The following is a 15,121-nucleotide window of genomic DNA, read 5'->3' as shown; positions in this document are numbered from 1 at the left end:
TAACTATATATATATATATATATATAAAACACAGTTTACATGTATAATGCAATATACCATGTGTGTATACATATATACAATGTATTTATGTATATGTATTCCAGAATTTTAAAAATGGTATTCTTTGGAGACTACTTTTTTGTCATTTTTGCGAGGGATTAAATCAACCTTTCATTTTCTTATAAGACTGATATCACTGCTGATAATACTAATGATACAATTGCTATATCTCAGGAAAGATACTGAACTGTTGTATGCCTACTAATTTATTCTTGTTCAAGTAACAGTACATAATGCTAATTCCCAAAACCTCTTCCTTGTATAAACCAATACTTTTTCCCCATAGTAAGTTTTTTATGTCCTGCTAAACACCTCTGCTATACTTGGTAATATTATACAATGGAACTTTTTTTTTTTTTCCATTTCTTCATCCAGGCATATTTATCCTACAAAACACAGCGGGTCTTTCAACAATACTTTTACCACTGTATCTCAGTAGTAGTTCTGTAAATTATTGTTTTCTTTCCAGTCTAAATTGTCCTCTTAATGCCCTCTACAGTCATTTCCACAAGTGTTTTCAACCTTAACACTAACCATTTCCACTTATGCCATTCACTTTGCCTCTTGTCTATCCTCCACATTCAGAAAATCTTCTAAGTTCTCATTCCAACAAATCAATGACTTGATTAACTTCAGATAGCAACTGTCTATCTGCAACTTTCTGAAATCCATTCTGTCACTTTTCTCTTTCTCGTCGTACTTCTTCGTAGAACAAGTTTATCTTCACCTCAAGCCCTTGTTAATCTCCTCCCCTCTAATTTCATTACTACTGTCTCTCTCACTTTCATCTGGACTACCCTACCCTATTAACTAACTGGTTCTGAAATATTTCTTCCTTCATTGTCCTATTTTATCAACCCACCACTTATTATTGTTTGTATCTCCTTCCTATAATGAAAATGCTCCCTGCTGTCCCAACTAAAAATCTAGCACAACTCCTCACTACCTCTTTACCCCTCTATTTCTCCACAAGCAGAGACCATAGCACCACAGTCCATCATTTTTTTTTGGTCTCTATGTTAATTTCACTTCCATCTCATCCACATGGCTTGTCTTAAATTATATTTAGTCCCAATTTCACCTATCCCCATAGGTTATAATCAATTAATTTCTGCTTCAAACAAAAACACTTTTTGTGTTCCAGCATAATGAGATTAGATTCTAGCAATGGAAAAGGGACTTTTTTAATCCCTAAAAAGAAGAAAGACCAATGGAAAAACCATCCTGTACTGTTACAAATTTTATGATGAAAAATGCTGTATCAGCTGTGAGGAAACAGGCAAGTATGCATGACGTAAAACATGGGGAAATGAATCATATAGGTATGTGCTAGGCACTCTCAGGTCCAGCAATTTTCATGTTCTATTCTTAACTCACTTGTCAGGCAGATGAAAACTTATGAAGAATTTACTCTACTTCCAGAATTTTCTATTTTTTGTATTTGGTGGCAGTAAACCTCAAAAGAGCAAATCTGCAGATCTTGGACCAGCTGACAACAATGGACTACCACACAGTAATTACATTAAATACCATCTACAGTAATAAAACTGACAAGTTCAACATGCAAATATGCACTGGGGAAGAACAAAAAATAACATGTATACTATGTCAATATGAAAAGGATGGGCTTAAAGCACTCTATCAACAAACAGAACCAAAACATACAAACAAAATCTCAACATACAAGAAAAAACAATAGCTTACTTATTGAAAACCAACAAATAACTTAAATGACAAATCTTGCAGTTTAGTTTTCATTAATCTAAGACAACAAATAGGAGCCAGCTTACACTAAGACACGAGCTATAAAGTATATATGGTAAACCATTAGCCAGAGTTCATTTATCAAAACAAAACTTCCCACAAGAAACAAATTTACCAATACGTACTATTCCTAAAAGAATATATCCAGATCCTTCCTTAGTAAAAATGAAAACTGTTTCTTAGATTACTCTGGTGTTAACAACTATAAGGCAATCGACAGTGCCAGCTGACCATTCTCACTTGAATGCACTAAAACCAGTCAGTATGTTAAAATGCAATTCAACGAACAAGCCTCTAAAGTGTAAAGGAAATCAAGTGCTCACCTAAACAAGCAAACAAAAAATCTGCTGGGCCAACAACTGAGACCAAACAGATGTCACTGCAATTGTGAACTACTCCCTTGCAAGGGTACAGAACAATGAAGAAAGCAACAGACCTGCCTTGCAAGGGAAGAGAGGTTATAAGCTGAGGGAAAACAGAATCAGGAAAAACTCCCAACACTTGACATTGAGAAAAAAAATCAATGAACCCTGCATCAGGTTTACCAATTTCAACAATAGAATTTGAGAAAAGGGCATGAAAGGTATGACAAAGGTACTATGAGGAGGACATCCCTTGCACTTAATGGACAAGGGAGCAGAAGTCGGCAGGACAGCAGTCACCACTTAGGGTGGGGGTTCCATTCCAGTGGCGCGCCGGAAGTCGGTGCTTATTAATTAACAGGCACCGTAACTAGATACATTTTCTTGTTGTGAGAGCCGTTCACGGCGCCATAACTAGATACCTATTTTTTATAAATGAATCTGAAACAGTGCCATAATATCGGAACACCATAAGTCGGTGCCGCTGTAACTTGGGGACACCCTACCTGGGTCAATTATGAACTGACTGGTTCAGATGACAAAATTACCATCTCACCTTGTTCCATGGAAGAGCAATTGAGTCAACCCTTATGAGTTGAACTCCCTCTTCCTTCTTTATCACTTTGTCTACCCTTTGAGCCAGAGCTGGAGAGGGTGGCCAAAAGGGCTGGGAAGACTCCTGGTCCTTTCATAAGGAATAACCTACAGTTCCACATCATGGTTTCAGAGAGGTCTGTCTTCTTGATACCAGACAAAGAAGGAATGAACCTGGTTCAAAACACCACAACCAACCTGAGATCACAGCACTTGGAATAATGTCTCGTCTCCAGAATGCATCAAGTTAGCACTGTTGGAGAGTGCTTGCTGTTGATTATTTTCATGCACATATATCTTCGGACCGAGCCAGAGGAGAACAATCCAAGGTGGGTCAAGAGCTAGAGGAAAAGGAGCCCAACCAGAAAAAGCCTAAAAGATTCAGTGGTGTAAATGGTGAAGAATACACCACAGAAGGGTTTCGTGCAGGTAAGACGTGTCTGTGAAGTGCTCTGTGAAAACTGCCTGACTTGTGCGATGTTCAAAAATATGAAGAAGAGGAAGGAAAATAGAGAAAATAAATACTGTAGAAATTAATTCAAGTAAAGGGAACATCAAACTATCATACGAATATCTCATAATTATCGAACAGGCACATAAAGATGGAACACTACATAAAATTCTACAGAAAGATGAGTCAACCCAAATCGAGAGAGTCAGCAACCTGCGGACATTGCTCTGGGAAAGTTGATGAGGAAGGAACTTGCTGTGAAATGTGTGACGTATGGTTTCATTATGAATGTTCGGGCATCTAGGTCAGATACACACCCATACTTCATAGTGATAACATACTGTACATCTGTAATAACTGCAAAAGGCCTGAACAAAGAACACACAAAAAACTCGTTGAAGATGAACTTGAAGAAATAAGAGAAAACACAGAGATATTAACAAAGTTGATTCAGGATTCGGCTCAGAAAACTAGTGACGCAATGATCAACATAGATGAAATCCAAAACCAAATTGATATTGTTGATAAAGATGTAAAGACCATGACAAATATGGACAAAACTTATGCTGAATCACTAAAGACAAAAAAAAGTGCTTCTGATCAAATCTACAAACGAAGAGAGCACAGCAGCTAATGAAAAGCAACAAATTATGAGTAAAATAACAGCACCAGTTGAACAGGTTAAAACAACAAGAGATGGACACTTATCTGTAATATTTCCAGACAGGAAAAACTTAGAAAAGGCAAAAATGGAGATTCAGAATATCAACAATATATCAGTAAATGAGAAGGGTAAATTTAAAACAAAAATAAAAGTAGTCTATGTCCTGAAGGATGAAGATAACAGTGTCGATATCATTGTAAAGAAAAATCCATGGATAGGTAGCCTCATTTCTGAAAGTGACAACCTGAAAATTGTAAAGGAAATGATAGCCAAAGATGACAAATATAAACACTGTATCATCAAATGCACACCACAAATAAGAAAGGCTATCTATGATAGCCGATAAAAAGTATTCGATTGCTACATGCCCTATCAATGCTATAAATGTCAGGAATTTGGTCACAGAACAGGGAATTGTAGAAATTACCAAGACGGCCCTCGATGTCGTGAAAATCACAAATCAAATGAAACGTGCTAGCAACATCTTCAAGTGATACTAAACAAAAAACATATGATGGCTGTAAGTGCACAGTATACTGTATAAAGAATATGTGTCAAAGGTGAAAAATAATACGGATCATGGCTTTGACTAATAATCTTCTATGCAATTTAATAAGAAGAAAACAAATAAAAAAGAACTAGGAACTCTCTATACCTGCAGGAGCTACGATACTGACGAGAAAACACTGAAAGATAATCATAAAATATAAGCACTTTATTTTGAAAATGTGCATGGGCCCGCCAGAGAGGGAATTATCCCTGTGGAGGCTGTACATAAAACTGTACATAAAACCAAACAAAGTGAAACAAAGTGAAAAAGAACCTGGTGAGTGTCTCTGACCTTTCTCTATTCTTGCAGAACTTCAACAGTGAAAGAACCCAGCCCGCAAACTTTTACAGAAAACACCAACACAGATGACAAGCACCATACATACAATAAAAAAAAATTACAAAAACTTCAACTTCACTGTTGGTCAGAGAAGATGCCTTAACTTGACCATGACCACAGAAAAAGTAAGTGTTGGTTTATGGATAGTGAGCAGGCTTCCCCCCCCATCTTCCCCTGCCCCATTTGCCTGCCAACATCCTATTCAACTGCCTACCTCCAACTCAACCACCTTCTTGCAAAGTTTAAATGCCTGTTTTCCAGTCTCACACAGTGAATGTTCACTATATATATATAGAAACTCTTAACTTATATTTCCCTATGAACAAATACTAATCTAATTTCTGGCCAACCAAAAATTAAACCTGATCAAGGGTGAATTGATGGTCATTTTACAATTTTTCCTTACAAATGATTAGGAACAACTGAATATGTTACATTGTCTTCCAACAAAAGTAAGATACTTCTTGTTTTGAGGGTGCTTCGAATGTATGAGGAACATGCAGCATATAAAGGACAGGTGGAGCTTATGCAGTTTTTTCAAGATGTACAAGCTCAATAATTTAAACCAAAGAATTCTTAAGCAGTTATAATCAAACTTTTACATACAAATAGAAAAAGTTATCCAAAGAAATCTTCATGTACAGCAGTAAAAATATTTCAAAGGACAACGGTATGTCAAATACTATTACTCTTCATGAAGTTTTACCATATGCATTTATAAACATCTTTATTCAAGGGAATCCCTTTTTACAATCAACATGAGAATATACTGGCACTGTAACAATAACACTAACAAATTATTATATCGGTTTGCAAATGTCACCAGACTGTTAATCCAGTAGTCTTATTGTGATTTTATAAAAATGGCTGGTAGCCTAGTCTATCATCTGGAAGTTAAGCTCTTTATTCATATTTCAATCAAATATTTAATGGGACATGACCAACACAGCAAATTAGAGTACATAAGGTTTAGGGACATTTAGAGTGAAGTGGGCATAGACTATGCAGACTAAGTGGACTAGGTCTGACAGCCTAACACATGAGATTGTTTTTATTGTTCTTGTTGGTTACGACCACATTCATTCTTGCACCACCAATATAAATACAGTAGTAGACAATTGCATAAGATAAACTACAGCAAGTCAGAAAAATGTACACAGCTAAAGTGAATATTTTTCTCTTGCCTTTCCTTCTCAAGATGGAAAAGACAAATAATTACCATCATTCACCCCTGGCGACATTGACTTAAATGTCGGCAAAAAGTTATAGTATATAAAATACCTACGCTAGGCCTACTGGTAGTCTCATTTATTTCAAAGAATGATGATGAATGAAGTCCCTCATTGAGCTGGTATTAAGTAACAGTGACCTAGCCTATACTGCCTAATTCAGGTTTGCTATCCAGACAAGATTTGGGTAAAGCATTCTAGCTTTACTATCATCATAAACTAAGCTTACTGAAGTAGGACCAATGGACTGAAATAGGGCCAATGATATTATTTTACTTTAACCCTTTTTGAACTTGAAAATATAATTTTCCTAATTTAATGTGTGCTTTGAATGCTTCTAACATTCGTTCTGTTTGTGGATGAACACTTTTAGAAACAGTGGACCCCATCTCTATATCATACAATTTAAGATTGATGTCTGAAAGTAACAACTTGAACATGGGTGGGGTATCACAAAAGGGGTGAGATACAAGGATGTTAATCCTATTCCGCCTATTCAAAATGATAAATGTTATGGGGTAAAATGCAAAGGGATGGTAAGATTGTTTATTAATATAATCTTTTCATTTAAAATTACAGAAAAGGCGACTATAATGCGCTACATGTGAAATAATTTGAGAAATTTACCATGATTAGACGTTGACCATTTTTTCTATAAGCATTTATGCACATCCCTGAAGGGCTGGTACTGTACACAGTGCCCCACAGAGCTTCCACCATGTTAGAAGAAAAAAAAACAAAGGATGGTAAATTTCTCAAAATCTCTATAGATTTCTCAGATTATCTCACCCGTACTGCATTATATACACCTATTTCTATACGGTTTAGCAACGAAATTACATCAATAAACGATATCTTCACACAGCCATCTCCTTTACAATTACCAGTTCATGGAATGTTCTGAGAGTGATATCATACACCAGGGTAAGAAACTGGCTCCCTATATTAGGATACGTTAAGTTAGACCAGGTCAATTACTGATGAAATATGTCAGAAGCATTCAAAGCACATATTAGGTTAAAACATTGCTGTCATTGCTACCTAGGATATCAAAAAGCATCGTCTAGGATAGGTCATGATGGCCCGACAGATGTCGTAGGCTACTGGGCCTAGGCTAGTGCAAATCGACCCTCACACCAGAGTTAACATGCAATTGGTGAACTTTAAGAAACAAACAATGATAAGCTAATCTCAACTAGGCCTAGCTTAGCCTGACGTGACAATTACGAACCAGGCTAGGATCTCAGGACAAGGTGGAACAAACGAGAGAACAAGCCTAGTACCTCTGTGCCTTACATAGATGATAAAGAACATAAGCCTATAGCCTAGTAATGAATAGGCCTACTATAAGCCTAGTAATGTAGGCCTAACATAAAATGTGAAAACACATAGGCCTACCATTGTAACCCAGCTTTATGTTCTAAACAAAACCGACTAAAGTAGCCTATGGCCCTCAGGAAAACTACTACATCTACGACCCCAGGCCCTAAACACGGGGCCAACTCCAGCCTAGGCCTACCGGTGCGGCACAAACACCATCGAAGTGCACTTTGACAAGTGGACACAAAGAAGCTTAGCCAGCGCCTATTTCGGCAAGGATCTACGTAAAGGTCACATCTTAACGTCCTCAAATGTTAATGGGGAATCTGGTGAACGAAAATACGAAAGAAAACCGACCCACATCCAAATCCCGCACCGCCAAATCGGCGACTCCTGAGAACAAGACACTTGAGGCCTCTGGGCCTCATTCACGGCCGATCTCCCGAAGTACTCTCCTCAGGCGCAAATAAAAGCCATTGAAACACTTTGTGCAAACTTACCTTGGTCATTTTCTGGATAGTACCCATTACCCTCCATGGTGCGGTCAAAATTTTCGTATTTACTTTGGGGGGTAATCGGTTCTGCGAGACGCTACAACAGAGGGCGCTTACAGCAGGCTTTGCCACAAGAGGCGAATATTCCACGGCGGGGAATTAGAGTCGGGGTTGGATGGTCGCCGTTTCTATAATGCTCCTCAAGTGTCTTATTCTCAGGTCATTTCGTCATTCAAAAGGGCTTTTGATGAGCAGTGAGTATCGTTATCGTAATCTACAACGTTTGATTTTGGGAGTCTCCTTAATTGGGTCTCACTCGGTTGAGGTTTCTAACTTTCTTACTACTACATAATTACTTTCGTTTTCATCTCGCTTTTAATTTTGTAAGTGTTCATAAATTGCCCTCCCTTAGTCCTGTGGCTAGTTGAGTTTTTTTAACTTCCTTGAATAACTTTTCCTAAGTGGTAACTAAACTGCATTATTTCTTTCGCCCTTTTTGGTGAGAAGAGACCAGAGGTTCACACCAGGCCTTTAATTGTTGTTAATCTTATAGCTCTAACAGGACGCCACCCAGCAAGGGCCTGTTCTGGCACATGGCCGGCTTAAACTACCAAAAACCGACCATGTGTAGTTAATCATCATCTCCATTTATTGCTTTATGGAATGTTTTGAGCTTAAGATTTAATCAGCCCGACTCCTTTCTTATCGTTTCATCATTTCGTTTAAATCTTTTATCTGGTTTGTCTGTTTCTCTCATAGTCGTGGCGTTACATGTCCGACTCTCTCTATATCTAGTAATAGCATCATCCCTCAAGGATTTGTTCTTCCCCTCAGAATTTTTCTGCGTTTCATCAACGCCCACACAACGCTCCCTCTTGCTCTACTCCCTCATACGCAAAAAATTTTGCTGTCTGTATATTGTCCTCGTTTCATTCTCAGTCCTCTCTAAACACTTCGTCTGTTGAGCATGTTTAATTGTATTATGTACTTCTTGTTAGCATTTATCAATGCTCCTTGACTTAGTTTCCTTTATATCTCCTTATCGTTTCCTCCTTTCAAATATTGTTTGAGACATTCATTCATTGAACCCACTAGTAGCCTATTGTATATAGGAATTTTGAATTTAGAAGCAAACAGTATAGCGCCTGAGAAGAAGCACAGGATAGAAGACATGGGTGAGCCTGCCTCTAAGAATCTGGGTGCATTCTCTGCATGAAAAATGTGCATCTACTATGGGGAATGCCTTGATATTCGTGTGGGACCTCTCCGTCCGTGCATACTTTGTCTGTCTAGATAAAAAATTTGCAGCAGTGTGCAGATTTACTCTATACATGAATGACTAAAAATAATAACAAACGACAAAAAGTAAAAACTTAGTTGTTGACATCCAACATAAAAAGAAGCGGGGATTTATATGCCTTACACTTTATCCGTATTGAGAATCGGAGCTCTCTACTCGACCCTAATACCCGGTCAGTATTTTGATTACTGTATTTACTAACCATGATGAACCTTCTTTGAAAACACGAGACAACGCATGGCTGCTGCTCGATTTTTGTTGTGATTATGTACTAACTTTATCATGAATAACACTTGGCATTGAATTAAACAACAATAGCCTAGGGATTAGGAACAGTTATCTAATAGCGCCATCACCATCGATGTGCCGGTCTAAAAGAACACGTTTGTGTACTGTTCTTTTAGCCCTGTAAATAAAACCGAAAGCGCAACCGCATCCGCTAATAAAGCTATACCATCAACGGGAAGTAAATCAGTAGAAAAAGTGACATAAAGAACTTTCAGGGATAACAAAGCCAGCTAGTCACGGAGAACATGCTTAGCCTAAGATGTACATTAATATTTAATAAAAACACGAGGCTTATGCCACTGGAGGAAGATGAAGAAGAAGAAAGAAGAAGAAGAAGAAGAAGAGGAAGCCTCTTTCTACCTGTAGGATACAGGAGCGAGGTGCGAAACAATCCATTCTCATGCTGGGACAAACTGAAGATAGAAATAACGAAAATAACTGATTATTTCTAAAACAAATTTTCGTTTAATAACAGGAACGTGCATCGTTACGATGAATGACACCGGGTTTAAAGAGTAATACTAATTTATAATATAATATTGTAAGGTGGAATTTACCAATTGTTAGACATGTTAGTATTGGTAAGGGAGAACAAGTGATGAATGATACCTTGAGAGGTATTCTGTCATGTTATATGTACTTTCATATTTATTGATTAGCAATCGATCTCACGAGGAATGTTGCTATCACTGATAGTATTACGTGTGATACTATTTTGCTGTAAAATACTTGCCAAGTCTCCCGGAATTTTAAAATATTCATAAATTAAAATATATCATACCTTTTTTTTCGAATTCCAAAATGTTTTCGAAAAAAATCTTTTTCACCGGCCGCCCGTGAACGTTCTTTCCTATACCTGACTCTAGAGAGTTCTGATTATCAATACTCGGCGAACAAGTTCCGTTCCTAGGATAATCAATAAAACCGATATACAGCAGAGTGAGATTAGAATGACTTTGCTGATACAAACATTGCAGGAAGTGGGCCATAAGCCGGAAATAATCACTAAATCGGAGGGGTGAAGCTCAAGGTGTCCAACCGCCTGCCAATTGTACCAAGAAGAATAATATATACAAGATTCAAAAGTTATATCAATAAAATACTTGAGGCATAACTCTGCTGGTGAATATAATAATAACATTAGGCAGAAAAGCTAGACGTATAATAAAGGCACTATACCTCGTTAAAAGGAAGTTCTAATCCCAGGTAGATTATACTGGAATTTGGATGGTGTATCGCATCCAATTGGCCTTGTGGCCAAGATTCAGATGGGAAAGATAACGCAGTAAATGACATGCAGGAAAAAGGGTTAAGAGAACATGGTACGCAATGATAGAAGAAGATGGAGAAAGCTTACATGGAACTGAAACCCCATATATAGAGATGGGTAAAGGCTGAGACAAAGAAGAAGAATTGACACTTCAAAACTATTATAAATTATACACACACACACACACACACATATATATATATATATATATATATATATATATATATATATATATATATATATATATATATATCAAAATTGCAGCCTATATATATATATGTAATGGAATATTGCAAACTCCATATATATAAGAATAATACTGTTTGATATACGTATATATATATATATTTTCCTAGAATTACCCTTGATGATGTAAATGAATACTGTAAATATATATATATATATATATATATATATTTTCCTAGATGCCTATAGCTGTGATATATATATATATATATATATATATATAATATATATATATATATATATAATGAAATCATAAAGAACGATAGAAGTTGAGGACAGATTAAAACAAGTGAAAAACATCACAGTGTAGGCTAACTTTTCACCAATAAGAATTATGCAAAACACATTAGAAGCCTGGAAAGTTGTCAAACACACACACACACAAATGGTAGCATTTTATCAAAACTTGTAACAATGGTTTTATATTGTACCTCACTTAACTATAATGAAACAAACTTTTCCTGTTGAGAAATCATGGATTGTGAAAACTCTCAAGTTAGATTAGGCAAACTGATGAATCAGCTTACTTACCTTACCAGACAATACCAACTTTGATCATGGGGACAGAGTTCTACATGAAAGCATTCTTCATATCATGCCTTGCTTATCTCTCTCTCTCCCCTCCTGCCTTCCTACCTTTTCAAGACCAGGACCTCTTTAGGAATGGGAAAATGATGAAAGGTGAAATTCTGGACTCTTTAACCAATATAACAAATTCCTCCTATGCGACAGTCTTGAGCCACACTGAAGATATATTCAGGAACATACATATTTGGCAACTTGATCAAACCCCAGTTGGAGAACTGTTAAGGTCAGAAGTAAACATAGGCAAGGAGTTAGGGTGAACTGTTATTATTCTTGCTCTTAAAAACAGATACTTCAAGGAAGCCAAGAATATGAAATTTATGAATGTAAGACTAAAAAAAAATATTTTCTCATGATACCTTATTAAAGGCACTACAGTAGTTATCTGATCCCTAAAATACTAAAAGAACTGTTTAGGTACAGACAATGAAACTCTCTATGACTTTAAAAGGAAAATGAAAAATTAATCATAAGAATGAACATCAACATGAGAGATGGTATACGGTACCTCGATGTAACAGTCTAAATACTTCCCAGTCTCTTGTAATACGCCAGTTTTTCTTGAAGTTTACAACATATGTCACAGAGCCTTGGTTTTGTGCCGACATCAATCATTGTAATAGCAAAGGTAACTATGCATCTGAATTGGATTTAATATAGAATTTAGGCCAAAGGTCAAGCACTGGGACCTATGAGGTCATTCAGCGCTGAAACGGAAATTGACAGTAAAAGGTTTGAAAGGTGGAACAGGAGGAAAACCTCGCAGTTACACTATAAATCCAATTTGTTATTAGGAGAGGGTGGAAAGGGATGGAAGAAAATATGAAAGAGGTACAGTAAAAGGAATGAAAGGGGGTTGCAGCTAGGCTCGAAAGGTGCAAGAGCTCAAGTAATTCCTACGGTGCACCGCATGAGGTGCACTGACGGTACTAACCCCTCTACGGGAACAATGCATCTGGACTGCAATGTCATTATTTCAAGTATCGTTTCAATGTTCTGCAAGTGTTACTTTACTGTAAGAATAAACGAGCTCCAGATATTCAATCCCACCTTAATTCATGGGTACATGTCAAGCTGTCTAAAGCAAGCCAGGGTTAGTCCTGAAAAAGTTTTCAACCACTAAATCCACTTATTGATGAATACGCTTATGGTTACTTTATTTGCTTTAAAATATATTAGGCATTAATATAGAACTGAATACAGATGTTTACTTAATATTTTTCATCTGTTTGTTGGTAATCCAAATGATCACTAAGTCACGTGTAAAGGTGCCAAATTGGCATTTTACCCTAAAATTTATTTCTAAGATTTGTCCCTGATACTTGATATACATCTTAGGATGTAATTCAGACAAATTCTAGAAACATGTTTGACAGTACTTGTTCTGCATTCATGGGTTGTATAATATTTAATAAGACACAAAGAGGCGCATGGGTTAGATCACTAACGTATGCTCAATAAACAAGTAAAAAATGCCCTGAAGTTTCTTTGGTGCAATCGAGTTCTCTGCACAGCGTATAACATTGTATGACACTCTCAGCCGGCCATGGTGGCCTGTTGTTGCAGTGCCAGATGCACAATCATGGCCAACTTTAACCTTAAATAATATAAAAACTACTAAGGTTACAGGGCTGCAATTTGGTACGTTTCATGATTGGAGGGTGGATTTCCAACATACCAATTTGCAGCCCTCTAGCCTCATTAGTTCTTAAGATTTGAGGGAGGACAGAAAACGCAGGGGCAGACAGACAAAGCTATCTCAATAGATTTCTTTTACAGAAAACTAAAAGGTGGAAGGGTTGCCGTTACGTAAGTGTTACCGTCTGGCATTATCCTTTGCAACATCTTTAAACTGTCTGGTGATATTTGATGTTTTTCTTGTCTTTTACCACCACTTATAAAATCAAAATGTTGTCTTGCCCGTGGTACAGGTTTATTTCAGCACAAAGTTTTCCCAGTTATGCGACTTGAAGTCAATGTCCTTCAACTCACAAGGCTTTACTAAATTGTCTCGAGGGCCCGTCACCAACGTGGCAAGCAGTCTATCCCTGGATAGGAATAGAATAGAATACAATACAATAGATCACTTAGACCGAAGGCCAAGCCCTGGGACCTATGAGGTCATTCAGTGCTGAATGAGAAATTAACAGTAAGAAGGTTGGAAAGGTGTAACAGGAGGAAAACCTCACGGCTGCACCAAGAAAGAATAGTTAGAGGGTGGACTAGGGGCTGAAGGGATGCTGCAAAGGCCGCTGAGTGGTGCACTGTCAGCACTGGCCCCCTACGGGGTAAATGGTGGTCATTGTCTCCTTCCATATTGCAACCATTACACTGATGCCTCTCATATTGTACACCCAGGCAAGATCTACGACTGATTATAAGATGTAGGCCATAGGATCAAGTGATGGAACCTACCTCAGTTATTCTACACACTTTTCATTTAGTTTTTTCCAAAAGGTATCAAGGAGCTTAAAGGTTTTTCTCTACTAGAGAAGAAATACAATTTGTAGATTTATATTTCATTAAAAATTTTGATATCTTGCAGGTAGCCCATGTGGCTACCTACATCTACAATAATTTAAAATTTCTGATATATTTTTACAATCTAAATAGTTTCCTCCTTACATATATGTGTCCTATTCAAAACAGCATACCAGTGTGCTCAATTTTAAGGAAGGTCAGATCAATTTTACACTTTCTGTTCAGCTAGTTCCTCCGAAGCTTACCTCTACACAAAACTTTTCGATGCAAAACCTATACAGGATGTTAGTTTCCATGGGCCATCCAGTCACAAACCTGACAATTACTTCAGGGAAAACAGTAATGATTCTATGCACATCACCTCAAGACTTCATGACTTCCATTGCTGCTGCTTTAAGAGGGATCCCTGGGATACAGCCATACCAGAATGACAAAATGATGTTCATGCACATGGTAAATACCAACTCCATTTATACATCCAAATAAGTAGGAAAAGACTCAACTGAATAGGCCATCTCAAAACATCAAGAATGGTTGAACTCCAAAAGAAATACACTAGGGATAAATGCAAGGGGAGAGATAAGTTGGGGAGACCAAGTTTATACTAATCCAACTGCAGAATGCCCACATCAAATGTGAAATACACAATCAGAAAGTGCCCTGGGTCATTTGTCTCTATGGAAAGAGGAAAATGGAGCACAATGAACAAATTCTACATAGAAACTAAAACGGAGAAGTCCCTGGATGGATAAAAAAAAAAAAGCTGATATTAACAATTATGAAATTTGTATGGAAATATACTTTCAATTCTGCTTTTGTGTTACTGCCCTCTCAGTGCTCCTTTCAAACTGAAAAATAAACACCAAGAAAATATTAAAAAATCCATTACACCAGAAAGGTATACACAAGTGTTAACATTAAAAAACTGTTGAGGAACACCTGAATGTCTTTGCTTGTATATATTTTACATAGTAACATAGTTTACTATATAATTATGGATTTTTATTACGCACATTCCTTCTGATGTCATAATGCTGTATTAACTCGCACAGAGGGGTCAAAATTTTGTAGCTCTTCTACAATCATGAGGTAAGTGTTGCATTGGAGCAAAATAAAACGCAATA

The 15,121-nt window shown here is 37.0% G+C and overlaps 1 protein-coding gene across 5 annotated transcripts in view; it reads right to left on the bottom strand.

The window, feature by feature from the left end:
* The window catches only part of LOC136827656 (spermatid perinuclear RNA-binding protein-like), a 49,179-nt gene extending 40,743 nt beyond the window's left edge, over nucleotides 1-8,436 (bottom strand). For 2 of the 5 annotated variants that reach the window (XM_067085151.1, XM_067085268.1), the window contains exon 1: nucleotides 7,834-8,216. In XM_067085151.1, the coding sequence (XP_066941252.1) occupies nucleotides 7,834-7,870 (37 nt within the window). In that variant the 5' untranslated portion in view covers nucleotides 7,871-8,216. Of the gene's footprint in view, nucleotides 1-7,833 lie in introns of all 5 variants that reach the window. The other 3 variants (XM_067085376.1, XM_067085318.1, XM_067085201.1) reach the window with 2 other exon arrangements.
* Between the last annotated feature and the right edge of the window lie 6,685 nt (nucleotides 8,437-15,121).

Source organism: Macrobrachium rosenbergii, chromosome 1 (genome assembly GCF_040412425.1).
Source record: "Macrobrachium rosenbergii isolate ZJJX-2024 chromosome 1, ASM4041242v1, whole genome shotgun sequence".
Taxonomy (NCBI): domain Eukaryota; kingdom Metazoa; phylum Arthropoda; class Malacostraca; order Decapoda; family Palaemonidae; genus Macrobrachium; species Macrobrachium rosenbergii.
The sequence above is the reverse complement of the archived record's forward strand: the minus strand, read 5'-3'. Positions and strand labels throughout refer to the sequence as shown.